The sequence below is a fragment of the Rhinoraja longicauda genome, chromosome 2, assembly GCF_053455715.1.
Source record: "Rhinoraja longicauda isolate Sanriku21f chromosome 2, sRhiLon1.1, whole genome shotgun sequence".
NCBI classification, from domain to species: Eukaryota; Metazoa; Chordata; class Chondrichthyes; order Rajiformes; family Arhynchobatidae; genus Rhinoraja; species Rhinoraja longicauda.
Genome location: NC_135954.1, coordinates 30,907,007 through 30,922,481, shown reverse-complemented (window position 1 = coordinate 30,922,481; position 15,475 = coordinate 30,907,007). Strand labels below are relative to the sequence as shown.

At 41.6% G+C, this 15,475-nt stretch overlaps 1 protein-coding gene across 1 annotated transcript in view; it reads left to right on the top strand.

The window, feature by feature from the left end:
• The window catches only part of plxdc2b (plexin domain containing 2b), a 380,673-nt gene that overhangs the window by 304,010 nt on the left and 61,188 nt on the right, over positions 1-15,475 (top strand). Inside the window, exons 10-12 of the mRNA XM_078416435.1 lie at positions 4,103-4,163; positions 4,771-4,933; positions 10,652-10,690. Of these exons, the coding sequence (XP_078272561.1) occupies positions 4,103-4,163; positions 4,771-4,933; positions 10,652-10,690 (263 nt within the window). The remainder of the gene's footprint in view (positions 1-4,102; positions 4,164-4,770; positions 4,934-10,651; positions 10,691-15,475) is intronic.

Below are 15,475 nucleotides of genomic sequence, written 5' to 3'. Positions count from 1 at the left end.
ATCCTGATAACATGCTTTCTATGGTGCATCTGAAAAGGTTGGTGAGAGTTGTAGAGGACATGCCAAACCTCCTAAACCTGCTACGGAAGTAGATCTTGTGCTTGGAATGGAGGAGGCATATACAGGGGTAATTATGTTTCAACTTGCAACGAGGTACATTGGATGATCAGGAATTCATCCCTAACATACTGAGAGGTCCGTTTGAGTCTGATAGCAGTGAAGAAGGAGCTGTTCTTGAATCTGTTGGTACATGTTTTCAGGCTTTTGTACCTTTTGCCTGGTGGAAGTGGGCAGATGAGATAATTCTGAAGTTATAATGAAGATGCTAGAGAACCTACAAATGTTCACCACCTACATTAGTGTCGTAGAGTGATGCAGTGTGGGAAACAGGCCCTTCGGCCCAACATGCCCACACTGGCCAACATGTCCCATCTACACCAGTCCCACCTGCCTGCTTTTGGCCCATATCCCTCCAAACCATGTCCTATCCATGTACCTGTCTAATTGTTTCTTAAACATTTCCTCAACTACCTCTTCTGGCAGCTCATTCCATACTCCCACCACCCTTTGTGTGAAAAAGATACCCTTCAGATTCCTTTTAAATCTTTCCCCCTTCATCTTATACCTATGTCCTCTGGTTCTCGATTCCCCTACTCGAATCTACCAGATCTATTCCTCTCATGATTTTATAAGATCACCCCTCATCCACCTGTGCTCCAAGGAATAGAGTTCCAACCTGCTCAATCTCTCCCTATTGCTCTGATCCTCGAGTCCTTGCAATATCCTCGTAAATCTTCTCTGTACCCTTTCCACCTTGACACCATCTTTCCTGTAACATCGTGCCCAGAACTGAACACAATCCTCTAAATGCGGCCTTACCAATGTCTTACATAACTGCAACATAAAATCTCTACTTCTGTACTGAATACTCTGACTGATAAAGGCCAATGTGCCAAAAGCCTTTTTGACCACCCTATCTACCTGTGACCACCTTCAAGGAACTATGTACCTGCACTCCTAGATCCCTCTGCTCTACAACACTCCCCAGAGCCCTACCATTCACTGTGTAGGTCCTGCCCATGTTAGACTTTCTAAAATGCAACAGCTCACATTTCTCTGTACTTAATTCTATCAACCATTCCTCAGCCCACCTGGCCATCAAGTTCCTGCTCCAATTTGTGACATCCATCTTCACTATCTGCCATACCACCCACTTTTGTATCATCTGCCAACTTGCTATTTGTACCATGTACGTTCTCATTCAAATCATCTATATAGATTATTTCTATCTATATACAGTAGATTTAAGACATTCTTAAAAATAATTTCCTGATCGTTATGAAGATTTATTTGACAATGAAATTGATTTAAAGCATATTGAGTGTGCTCTAGATCAGGACTGTGAAGCCATGAGACTGTGTTCAAAATCATAGGATAGAGTCAGAGGACTGAGCTTTTGGTGGTTATCGGTCTTTTGGCATGATTTTCCTTTCTCTGAGTAACTAGAGTAAAAGCTTGTGTAATTTTATATGCAAATTGATTCAGAATTAGTCATGTTTTACAATCAATTGTGTTAGTTTTTAAAATTAGCATTAGATGCAGGGCTTGTCTCCAGTGTGAATTAAACAGCATTGGGAGTTTCCAATAACTTTGCTTATATGGTAGTTTAAAAATTAAGCTGCATCTTATGGCCACTAGAGCTGTAATTAGGTAAGCTGTGAAACATGATTTCTTTTCTAAATTCAATGAAGAACTTGTTACTACAATGTAACTGGTAAACAATTTTACATATTTTGAAGCCATATTCAAATTATTTATAAAGAAATACTCATGGGTGAAAGAGATTTGCACTGTGATTTACATAGCTATAATGTAATATTGATTGCATTTTCACAAGTTAGAACTATGTGGCTGAATATTTCTTTTGTTTAATGTTTTCTTTAATTATGTTTCTAAAGCAGTGGTAGATTTTGTATCTGGTAAAATGGAAATATGCTTGAATGGGAAAAGGATTCAGAAAAAGCACTTTACAAAGTACAGTTTGCTTCCAGTTTTAAGAGTAATTTTCTCCAGATTCACTGATGTCACTCAAATGGTATTAAAACCGAGAATGAAAATCAAATTAAAGCTGGAACAAAAACAAAAAATGCTGCAACCATTAAATGAATCAGGCAACATATGTGCATGATTGGTTTGATCATTGCCTGTTTTTTATGTTTGCTGATGCTGGATGATTTGCAGAGAGTTTCCAGCATTTACTGCCTTTGAGATTAAAAACCTTTGGAATTTGTGCCACCTCCAAAAGGATACCACTTCTATTCTTCTATAGTCCACTTTTGTCAAACGGACCACTCCTTTCACAACTCCCGGACCTGTCTGTCTGTACACACCAACTGTTCCATGCCAACAACGCTGTCCCTTAGAACTGCAGTGAATGTAACACCTGTCCTTTTACCTCTTCTTTATCTATCCTCAAGGAACCCAAACATTCTTTTCAGTTCAAGCAGTGATTTCATTGCCCTCCTCCAAACTGATGTACTGCGTTCCGTGGTCACAATGTCCTTTGTGAAGACAGATCCGAAGTACCTGTTCAACTCTTCTGCCATTTCCTTGTTACCCATAATAATTTCACCCGTGTCTGCCTTCAAGGGACCCACATTTGACTTTGCTACTCTTTTTCTCTTAATGAATGAATAAGGGAGAACCAGTGAATGTGGTGTATCTGGACTTTCAAAAAGCCTTCGACAAGGTCCCACTCAAGAGATTAGTGTGCAAAATTAGAGCAGATGGTATTGACATGGATAGAGAACTGGTTGGCAGACAAGAGTAGGAATTAACGGTCCTTTTCAGAATGGCAGGCAGTGACTAATGGCGTGCCGCAAGGCTCGGTGCTGGGGCAATATATATTAACAATTTAGACGAGGGAATTAAATGTGGCATCTCAAGTTTGCGGATGACTCAAAGCTGGGTGGCAGTGTGAACTGCGAGGAGGATGCGATGAGGCTGTGGGGTGACTTGGATAGGTTGGATGATTGGCTATAATGTGGATAAATGTGAGGTTATCCACTTTGGTGGCAAGAATAGGAAGGCAGATTATTATCTGAATGGTGTCAGATTAGGAAAAGGGGAGGTGCAATGAGACCTGGGTGTGCTTGTACATCAGTCACTGAAAGTAAGCATGCAGGTACAGCAGGCAGTGAAGAAAGCTAATGGCATGTTGGCCTTCATCGCGAGAGGATTTGAGTATAGGAGCAAGGAGGTTCTTCTGCAGTTGTACAGGGCCCTGGCGAGACCGTACCTGGAGTAATGTGTGCAATTTTGGACTCCTAATTTGAGAAAGGACATTATTGCTAATGAGGGAGTGCAGCGTAGGTTCACCAGGTTAATTCCTGGAATGGCGGGACTGACATATGATGAAAGAATAGGTCGACTGGGCTTGTATTCACTGGAATTTAGAAGGATGAGAGGAGATCATAGAAACATATAAAATTCTTAAAGGATTCGACAGGCTAGATGCAGGAAAAATGTTCCCGATGTTGGGGGAGTCCAGAACTAGGGGTCACAGTTTAAGGGGTAGGCCATTTAGGACTGAGATGAGGAAAAACATTTTCACCCAGAGAGTTGTGAATCTGTGGAATTCTCTGTCACAGAAGGCAGTGAAGGCCAATTCACTGGATGTTTGCAAGAGGGAGGTAGATTTCACTCTTAGGGCTAAAGGAATCAAGGGATATGGGGAAAAAGCAGGAACGGGGTACTGATTTTAGATTACAGCCATGACCATATTGAATGGCGGTGCTGGCTCGAAGGGCCAAATGACCTACTCTTGCACTTATTTTTCTATGTTTCTAACTCATTTCATATATTCACTGCCCTCTGAGTTGCCCCTCAGGTACATATTAAATCTTTTCCCTCTCACCTTAAACCTATGTCCACTGGTTCTTGATTCCCCTACCTGGGTAAAAAGACTCTGTGCATTCACCCTATCTATTCCACTCATGATTTTATACTTCTCTTTAAGATCATCCATCAGCCCCCATTTGTTTTCTAAATAGGGTCACAAAATAGGAATGTAATTTACAGTTAATGTTTTCTATGCAACTAGGTGTTCCAATGGATTTGATCGTCATCGACAAGATTGGGTGGATAATGGCTGTCCTGATGAGGTGCGTGGGTTTGGAAGGAGAGTTGAGATGAGTAATAGAACAAAGTTTTCATTTCAAATAGAACTGTATTATTTTCTACACCTCATTAAATCGTGTTCATGAAAACTATTGACTGTAACATTACTAACTACCTTAATGGATTTGAGGCAAAAGGATGGATGATTTTTAGCTGCAAGATGAGGGCTATCTAATGCCATCAGACTGTTGTGCCCTTTATATTATGTGCCAGTTATATTATGATAAAAAATAGGCACAAAGTGCTGGAGTAACTCAGCAGGTCAGGCAGTATCTCTGGAGAAAAAGGATGGGAGATGTTTCAAGTTGGGACCCTTCTTCAGACTGTCATTCTGTCCCGACCCTAAACATCACCCATCCTTTTTCTCCAGAGATACTGCCTGACTTTATGAGTTACTCCAGCACTTTGTGTCTATCTTCGATATAGACCAACACCTACAGTTTCTTTCTGCACATATTATGATAAAAGTCGTGGCCATATAGTGTATCCAATGGTGATTTTGTAGTCGTAATAACGCCGTAGGCTGGTTGGTTTATGAGGGTAATTAGTTTCTACGCTTTACTGAAGCTGAACTGCTCTTCTTTCTACTAGTCTAATGATAAGATCTGTGACATCTCACCTGGGGAAATGACTCAAGCTTCTTCAGCTATGACCACAAGCCTTCTGATGACAACGACTACACACAAGATCCTTGTCACCACATCCACAACTGCTATCACATCTGGCCTTCCTACTTCCAGGTTAACCACAGAAGGTATGTGGAAATCAACCTAACAGTACATTGATCACCAGTCAAAGAATATCACGGCAGCTGAAAAAATAAAATTGTCAAAATTTTACTTGTAGAGCTTAGATATCTGTGTTAATCAGTCTGTATTATGCACAATATTACTCCAACATTTTGTGTCTGTATTTGTTAATAAACACAGTTTGCTTGGGTTAGAAAGTATTTTAGCTTCACAAAGTGTCTAGCAGAAATTGTAGAAGATTTCCAATTTAAATAATAAGTTCATAACTCATCTGAACAGAGTTAGGCCTTTCGGCCCATCAAGCCTATTCCACCATTCAATCAATCTTTCCCATCAACCCCATTCTCTTGCCTTCTCCCCATAACGTTTGACACCCTTACTAAACAATAGGTTTCGGCTTATTATTGTCATACCCACCGAGGTAAAGTGAAAACCCTTGTTTTGCATACCATCCAAACAAATCAGATTTTCCATGCATAGATAGAATCAGTTCAAACTCAAGTACAATAGTTTTAGAGATCCAGTTTTAGAGATACACTGAGGAAACAAGCCCTTTGACCCAGCAAGTCCGCACTAACCATCGATCACCTGTGCACTATTTCTATGTTATCCCACACCATGGGCAATTTACAGAAGCCAATTAACCGACAAACGTGCGTGAATGTTTGGAATCTGGGGGAAAACCGGAGAAAACCCATGCGGTCACAGGGAGAACGTACAAACTCCGTACAGACAGCACCCCAAGTTGGGATCTAACTCGGGTCATTGGCACTGTAAGGCAGCAACTCTACCGCTGCGCCACTGTGCCGTTTCCAGTATAGTCAAGTTATATGGGAGCACATCAAGAATTTAGTCACAACACTTACACTTCAATCAGTGGATAGGTATGGTTGAAGAAACAAATAAGATTACAAATGGGAGTTCATAAATGGGCCAAATGCTCTGCTGGCTCACAGCCAGCAGTCAGATCCTGGCAACAGGAACATTGATAATGAGGGACAGCATGCTTCCAAAAAACTGTTTTTTCCATGGTTAGTGAATTACAACATTTACAATATATTCCAGGTGACAATCTGAAGCAGACACCTGTCCATTCAACAGTTCAACAGAGCTTTATTTGTCATTCGGTACCAAGGTACCGAACGAAACTACATAGCAGTCACACAAAAAAGAAAAAGAACACAAGACACATCATTTTCAATGATGATTTTTTTGTCATGTTTCATCCGGAGAATTCGATTTCTGTGAACACGGGAATTTTTTTTAAAAATTAATTAAAGCCCTTCTTGAGGCTGGTGAATATTCTACCTGTGTATATTATCATGGGACTTTCAATTAAACCCTTGATTGCACCAAGGGAGATGCTGCATTTAACAACACAGAAGGAGAAGTGCATCAGTCCCTTTCCCTATTTTGGTTTCAATAAGAAAGATATATGTTGACTAAAAAGTTTAATGGATTTATGATTTGAATCAAAAACAATAAAATAGATGAAATTTTACATAGTGTACACTTCCCATTTTAGAGTCATAGAGTGATACAGCGTGGAAACAGGCCCTTCAGCCCAACTTGCCCACACCTGCCAACATGTCCCAGCTGCACTAGTCCCACCTGCTTGCGCTTGGTCCATATCCCTCCAAACCTGTCCTACCCATGTACCTTTCTAATTGTTTCTTAAACATTGAGATAGTCCCAGCCTCAACTACCTCATCTGGCAGCTTATTCCATACACCCTCCACCCTTTGTGTGAAAAAGTTACCCCTCAGATTCCTATTAAATCTTTTCCCCTTCACCTTGAACCTATTCCCTTAGGGGAATCTGGTCCTAGATTCCCCTAATCTGGGCAAGAGACTCTGTGAGTCTACCCGATCTATTCTTCTCATGATATTGTACACCTCTATAAGATCACCCTCATCCTCCTACGCTCCATGGAATAGAGACCCAGCCTACTCAACCTCTCCCTATAGCTCACACCCTCTGGTCCTGGAAATTTCCTCGTAAATCTTCTCTGAACCCTTTCAAGCTTGACAATATCTTTCCTATAACATGGTGCCCAGTACTGAACACAATATTCAAAATGTGGTCTCACCAACATCTTATACAACTGCAGCATGATCTCCCAACTTCAATACTCTATACTCTGACTGATGAAGGCCAACGTGCCAAAAGCCTTTTTGACAACCTTATCTACCTTCAAGGAACCATGTGCCTGTACTCCTAGATCCCTCTGCTCTACAACATTCCCCAGATGCCTACCATTCACTGTGTAGGTCCTGCCCTTGTTAGATGGCCCAAAATGCAACACCTCACACTTCTCGGTATTAAATTCCATCAACCATTCCTCAGCCCACCTAGCCAATCAATCCAGATCCTGCTGCAATCTTTCACAACCATCTTCACGATCTGCAAAACCACCCACATTTGTATCATCAGCAGACTTGCTAATCTTACACCGTATGTTCTCATCCAAATCATTGATGTAGAGGACAAACAGTAACGGGCCCAGCACCGAACCCTGAGGCACACCACCAGTCACAGGCCTCCAATCCGAGAATCAACCTTCCATCACCCTCTGCTTCCTTCCATGGAGCCAATTTGCTATCCATTTAGCTATCTCTCCTTGGATCCATTTTGTACATCTTTTGCCTGTAACGCATCCAAAATTAATATAATAGATAGATAAATAGAATATTTAGCCAATTGTCACTGGACTGACGACATTCCCTGTTAGACACAACAAGCTGCAGTAACTCAGTGGGACAACCAGCATTTCTGGAGAGAAGGAATGGGTGACGTTTCGGGTCGAGACCCTTGTTCAGACTTCACCCGAAATGTCACCCATTCCTTCCCTCCAGAGATGCTGTCTGAGTTACTCCAGCATTTTATGTCTATCTTTGGTTTAAACCAGCATCTGCATTTCCTTCCTACACGTTCTCTGTTAGTCAGGTCTTTGTGTTATCAATCTACTTATACCCTCTAACTTCTAGTAATACTTCTCACCCCCTCTTTCTCTCCCAACCCCCCCCCCCCCCACCCACCCACTCCTCCTCAGTGTGTTCCCATATCTCTCTCCAACTTCCACCCCTTCAGCCTCCCTGCTCCTTTTGCCTCTAGCCAACAGCACTACAGCAATAGCTTCCAGCGTCACTTTCTCAAGGATGATTAGAAATGTGCAATTTATCCTGCCCTCAGTAACAATAATCATATCTCACAGAAGTAAAAATAATGCCTTGTTATAATCGTCACCTGTCTGAAAATATTTATTTAAAATTCAGTGTTTAACAATATCTATCTTGTGAGGGTCATAGAGTCAAACAGCATGGAAACAGGTCCTTTGACCAACTTATCCACGCTGACCAACATGCCCCATCCACATTAATCCCACCTGCCTGTGTTTGGCCCATATCCAATCCATATACCTTTCCAAGTGTTTTTTAAACGTCGTGTTAGTACCTGCCTCAACTATCTCTTGCAACAGCTCATTCCATGTACTTACCATCGTTTATGTAACAAAGTTGCCCCTCGGGTTCCATTTAAATCTTTCTCCCCTCACCTTAAACCTACTGTATGTCCTCTGGTTCCGAATTAACCTACTCTGTATTTACCCGACCTATTCACTTCATGACAACAAAGCTGTGATCTGAGCTGATCACAAGAGCGATTGGACTAACCTTCAATTTTGTTTTCTGCTAATTATAAACAAAGTTTAATCAAGAACTGCAAATAGTTTGGGTGAGGTTACGTTTTATTAGTTGCATCTTTCGAAATTGTGCATTGATACAACCTCCAACAGCGTATTCTGGGCACTCACCATCCTCTGTCAAGTATACAGTGGGATAGAGGCAGTTACAATAGTGACATTTAAGAGATTTTTGGATAAGCACATAGATACGCAGGGAATGTGAGTGTAGGAGTAGACAGTAGACAATAGACAATAGGTGCAGGAGTAGGCCATTCGGCCCTTCGAGCCAGCACCGCCATTCAATGTGATCATGGCTGATCATTCTCAATCAGTACCCCGTTCCTGCTTTCTCCCCATACCCCCTGACTCCGCTGTCCTTAAGAGCTCTATCTAGTTCTCTCTTGAATGTATTCAGAGAATTAGCCTCCACTGCCCTCTGAGGCAGAGAATTCCACAGATTCACAACTCTCTGACTGAAAAGGTTTTTCCTCATCTCTGTTCTAAATGGCCTACTCCTTATTCTTAAACTGTGGCCCCTGGTTCTGGACTCCCCCAACATTGGGAACATGCTTCCTGCCTCTAATGTGTCCAACCCCTTAATAATCTTACTCCTTTACTCCTATACTCAAATTCCCTGTGTATCTACAGGGAACCTGGTGAGACCACATCTGGAGTATTGTGTGCAGTTTTGGTCTCCTAAATTGAGGAAGAACATCCTTGCTATTGAGGCAGTGCAGCGTAGGTTCAAGAGGTTAATCCCCGGGATGGCGGGTCTGTCATATGAAGAAAGATTGGAAAGACTGGGCTTGTATTCACTGGAATTTAGAAGGGTGAGAGGAGATCTTATAGGAATGTATAAATTTATAAAAGGACTGGACAAGCTAGATACAGGAAAAATGTTCCGAATGTTGGGGGAGTCCAGAACCAGGGGCCACAGTCTAAGAGTCACAGTCACAATCTAAGGGGAGGCCATTTAAAACTGAGATGAGAAAAAACTTTTTCACCCAGAGAGTTGTGAATTTGTGGAATCCTCTGCCACAGAAAGCAGTAGAAGCCAATTCACTGGATGAGTTTAAAAGAGAGTTAGATAGAGTCATATATACAGAAAAGAGGGGCTAGGGGCTAGCGGAATCAATGGATATGGGGAGAAGGCAGCCATGGGTTACTGATTGTGGATGATCAGCTATGATGACAATGAATGGTGGTGCTGGCTCGAAGGGCCAAATGGCTTCGTCCTGCAGCTATTTTCATGTTTCTATGTTCTATGGAATGAAAGGATATGGATTACATGCAGAGTAGATTGGGGTTGGTCTTGGCATCATGTTCGGCACAGACTGTGGGCTGAAGGGCCTATTCCTGTGCTATACTGTTCTATGTAGGAAGGAACTGCAGATGCTGGTTTAAACTGAAAATAGACACAAAAAGCTGGAGTAACTGAGCAGGCCAGTCAGCATCTCTGGAGAGAAGGAATGCGTAATGTTTCAGGTCAAGACCCTTCTTCAGACATTCCTTTCCTCTCCATCCCTCCCCCACCCAAGTCACACCAACTTCTCGTTTTCACCCAACAAACAGTTAACAATGGCCTGTTTCCTTTATCATCGTTACTTTTTTGCGTATCTTTCATTCATTGTTCTTTATCTCTCTACATCATCACCTATAACTCTCATTTCCTTTTCCCCTGACTAGTCTGAAGAAGGGTCTTGACCCAAAACATCACCCATTCCTTCTCTCCAGAGATGATGCCTGTCCCGCTGAGTTACTCCAGTTATTTGTGTCTATCTTCTGTACTGTTACATGTTCTACAAAGAGATTTTTTACGATTTCAATTATTAACTACTCTGTCCTGTTTTTCAGCTTTTAGTTGAAAGCCCCTGAGATGTGCTGTTTGAGTTTAGACTTGTGTACTGAATGGGTCAATATTCTATAATTCGGGCACGTACGGAGCATGGATAAGTTGGGCTAAAGGGCCTGCTTCTGTGCTGCATTGCCCTCTATGCTGTCAATAACTCTCTTAAAGTACATCTTTTAAATTCTGTTACAGATGACACAAAGATCGCTCTGCATCTGAGGGACAATGGAGGTAAGTGTATTTATAAGTGTTCATTTTCTGCTGAATCCATTTATAGAACACTATGGCACTTAGCCAAGACTTGAATGTGGATTTGACAACAATAAGGACACTGCTCGTTTGGAGGAATCCTTTCTGTATATATGATACTTTACAAGATTTTTGTCCATGTGCCATCTTTGCCGAGACTCAGTCCATAGCTGTAATAAAAACTGAGTTCAGAATAAAGACTGGTTCCCATATCGGATGCATGGTGTTCATGCATTTTATCTGTTACACATCATATATATTGGATATGAAAGTATTAAAAAAGCTTTATTGATTTGGTTTTGATTTTGAACATATTATGTCATGTAATGTCACCATTTCTGCAGCAATTTGAATGCAAGTGATGAAGTAGATAAACAATATGTTATTTTTTTATCACAATGGTAAGGGGGTCACTCCAATTCCACTCACACTAGCTAGCTCTCAAATGCAGTAAATTCTACTAAATCCTATCAATACAATACAATACAATATATCTTTATTGTCATTGTACCCAGGGGTACAACGAGATTGGGAATGCGCCTCCCATACGATGCAATAATTTAATTAATTTAGACAACAGCAACCCAACAAAACAATTGTAACAGTTTTAGACAGGATAAAGTGCAAGTTGATCTGTGCCGGATCACTATGCATTGTGACCATCTGGCTCAGCAGGACCGGTTCATAGCAGCTATGACCCTGGGGATGAAGCTGTTCCTGAGTCTGGAGGTGTGGGCGTAGAAGGCCTTGTATCGTCTGCCCGATGGAAAGAGTTCGAACAGACTGTTGCAGGGGTGTGAAGAGTCTTTGTGGATGCTGGTGGCTTTTCTGAGGCATCGTGTGTTGTAGATGCCCTCCAAGTCTGGTAGCTGTGTTCCGATGGTCCTCTGAGCTCTATGGACTACCCGCTGTAGAGCTTTCCTTTCTGCCTCCGTGCAGCTGAGGTACCACACAGGGATGCCATGCGTTAGGATGCTCTCTAAGGTGCAGCGATAGAAGGTCGTCAGCAGCTGTTGGGGTAGACCAAGGAGCAGCACTTCACTGTTGGATGGTCCAGTTATGGGGAGCAGGAGTTGGACAAGACCACTATGTATGAGCATCATGACGAGTTTAATATGAGGCAGATGTCGCCATCAAACCTAAATTTCAAGCAGTAGATGGAAAGGACTGAAATGTCTACCTTGCCTTCCAATTTACCACGAGGAGACCACAGGCTCTGTGGCGCTAAACAGTGTCAAATATATTGTTGTGGTTATCTCTCTTTTTGCCAAGCGTTCAAATATTCTACCTAAAATGAGATGTAGACCTTCAAACAACAACTGCATGGTTTGAAGAGACAAAACTTTTGCCTTCGGCCCCCTAGATAACACTGAGCTCTCAGTGCACCGTCTCATTCATCTTAAATAGACCAGTCTACCATGAAAAATATCAGGAAGTCATCATTGCACGATGTTAATGAAAGCTAATATCATTCTACACTTTTTCCACAGCCTCATTGCCAGAACTGCAAACCTTTCCCAATATGATCGATACTCTTTGCACTTCAGATGGACTTAAATCACTGTCTATTGTCTAATGCCACTAGAGTTTTCATTTTATCGGCTCTAATAGTTCACCCGATAAAATCTTAATTTTAAAAGTGGAAGAAAGGCCTTTAGATTTTATGCCATTCCTTTTTATTTCAGTAATACACTGATATTGTAAGCTCAATTCTAAGAATTGCTGACGGCTTGAAGCCAACTATCATATATCCATCAGGTCAGGCAGCATCTCGGGAGAGAAGGAATGGGTGACGTTTCGGGTCGAGACCCTTCTTCAGACTGATGCTGCTTGGCCTGCTGAGTTACTCCAGCATTTTGTGAATAAATCGATTTGTACCAGCATCTGCCGTTATTTTCTTATATCATATATCCAGATGCTCAAAGCTCATCATGCTGAATATGCAGCTTTAAATAAAGGACTGGAGCTTCTGAATACCCTGAATAAGCTCCTGATACCTGCCCTCGACTGATTTAACCCAAAGTGGAGCTGCAACCATTCTTTCCAACATTGTATCAGGCCCTACCTAACTGAGAAAAAATTAAATATTTCACGGGCACGTCTTCAATCCTTGGGGAAGTGTTTTAAATACCGGAGAAGTTAACCAATTTTCTCTGGAATTTATTACTTATTCTGGTAGATAAAATTGAACACTTACACCGGGTCTCAACTGGGGTGAGTGCGGCAGAACATTATCATGGGCAGAAAATGAGGAAACTCCTGGGGAAACACAAAAGCTTCTCTGACATCCTTCCTTATCTAGGCGAGTGCAGGAGAACATCCATTCAAGCCAACACCATCCCTCACCTGAATTTAAAAATCTGATCTAGAAAGGAAGTGAACCCAATGGGACTAGATTCCCATCCAAATTCCCTGGCTGCCTCGGGCAGAAATCTAATTTAATCTCTCTCTGGTCAGGAATTTTTGGTCCAGTACGCTTACTACAGAAATATTTCACATGCTGTATCATACTGTAATGAAAGAGATCCACATAACACTGTTACTGGGTTCCCTAAAAATACTGATGATTGCCCTGTTCATTTTCAATGTAATTTTAGCGTTATTTGAGTTTTTGGTGGATTCAGCTATATCCAGTACTTTAAAGAACTTTGTGATTATTTTTTTTAATCACAAATAAGACTGACACTTATTGCTGATCCTTGCTTTTCGAAGGAGGTGTTGAAGCAACTGAATAGCTTGTTAAGCCCCTTGAGAGAACAATCTGTTAGTGTGGAAGTGGATTCATGTTGATGCTATGCAAGGTATGGATGACATATTTCATTCCCCAAAGGAGATTACTCAACCAGAAGAGTTTTTACAGCCATGCACATTGTGCCATGGAGAATTACTATTGATTTCCTTTCTTATAAAGTGAGTTTTACCGGGTTGAGCTAGTTGTGCAGAGCCTCTCATAGAGTAGGTGCAGGTTGAGTATGGATCCTCTTGCGGTGTGACTAGTTAGATTTAGGTTTATTATTGTCACACGTAATGAGATATAGTGAAAACCTTTGTTTTGCATGCTTCCAAACAGATCAGATATCTTATTTATAAATACTATCAAGTCAATCTCAATTACACGGCGGCACGGTGACACAGCGGTAGAGCTGCGACCTCACAGCTCCAGATCCTGACCTTGGATGCGATCCTGACCTTGGGTGCTGTCTGTATGGAATTTGTACATTCTCCCCGTGACCTGCATGGGCTTTTTTACGAAATCTCCCGTTTCCTCCCACACGCCAAAGACGTACAGGTTTTGTAAGTTAATTCTCGTGGTATAATTGTAAATTGTCTCTAGTGTGTGCAGAATAGTGTTAGCATAGGGGGGTTGCTGGTCAGTGAGAACTGGTGGACCGAAGGGCCTGTTTCCACACTGTATCACTAAACTAAACTAAACTAAATAGATATAGCAAAGGGTAAGATACAGAGTGCAGAATTTTGGTCTCAGCATTGTAGCGCATTGTAGTGCATCAGTTCCATAAACAAAATCCAATGTCCGCAGTGGGATAGAGATGATTTGGCCTGTACATTAATTTATGGAAAGACCATTCTGAAGCCTGGTAACAGAGGAGAAGAAGCTTTTCTTGAGTCTGGTGGTGCGCACTTGCAAGCCTCTGTACCTTCTGCTGGATGGGAGCAGGGAGAAGGAGGAATGGGACATCTTTTTTGTTGGCTGCTTTTTACTACTCTGCCTCTTTTGTCAAGAAGATCAGACTTCAGCATCAACTCCTTGAGCTTATATTCGCACTTGATCCATCAGGCGAGCTTAGCAACCGAAAAAAACATCTTTCGAAAAGCCCCATAAAATTGATATGAGAACAAATAATTCTGTGGGTTCTGTAACAGAAGCTTTCTGTGCACAGATCCTTCTGTAACTTGTGGGGGAAAGAGCAAAAATAAGAAAGGAACAAAATAGTTGTGCATTTCCAGGAAGGGAAATCTGGAAGTTATCCTTCCCAAGAAACACATTTTTGTTTGCATTGACATTCTGTCTTGTTTTAAACACTCATTTACTTCTCATTGATAAGATAATCAATTGAGTCTGTAAACAAATATGGCTGTAAACAACTGTGCTACTGAGGCTCCAACCTTTTAGAAGCGAACGAATAGAGCAATGAGGAGTATATAATTTTAATGCATTAAGTATTTATATCAAATTTGTAAAACAAGCTGGACCACAATGGTGCTACTGGTGGAACTGCTGCCTTATTGTGCAGAGACTAGGGTTTGATCCTGACCTCGGGTGGTGTCCATGTGGAGTTTATGCCTTCTCCTGTTACCACGTGGGTTTCCTCCGGGTGCTGCGGTTTCCTCCCACATCCTAAAGACTTTTGCTTTTGTCTTTTAACTAGCCGCTGTAAATTGCCTCTGGTGTGCAGGCAATGGATGCAGTTGATGCTGAAGTGGGATTACATATAACTAGTGTGAACAGCTTACACAGGTTTGGTGCGGGCCGAACACCCTTTTTCCATGCTGTATCTCTAAAACTAAAACTAAAAACCAGCGAACAATGTCAAAAGGCTTTGATAAACAAATGCTATGTCCAGCACCACACTTATTCATGGATTGTTTACCTATGTAGATTCTCCATGAAAATACATATTTTATTGTACATGGTCCATTTCCATGTGAGGCACTATAGTGTAATTTGCTTCTCTCATTCTAGTTGCAGATTGAGGGAAGACCTCTTTACTTGAGTCATGTAATTTGAATCAGGTGCACTGGAGTTTC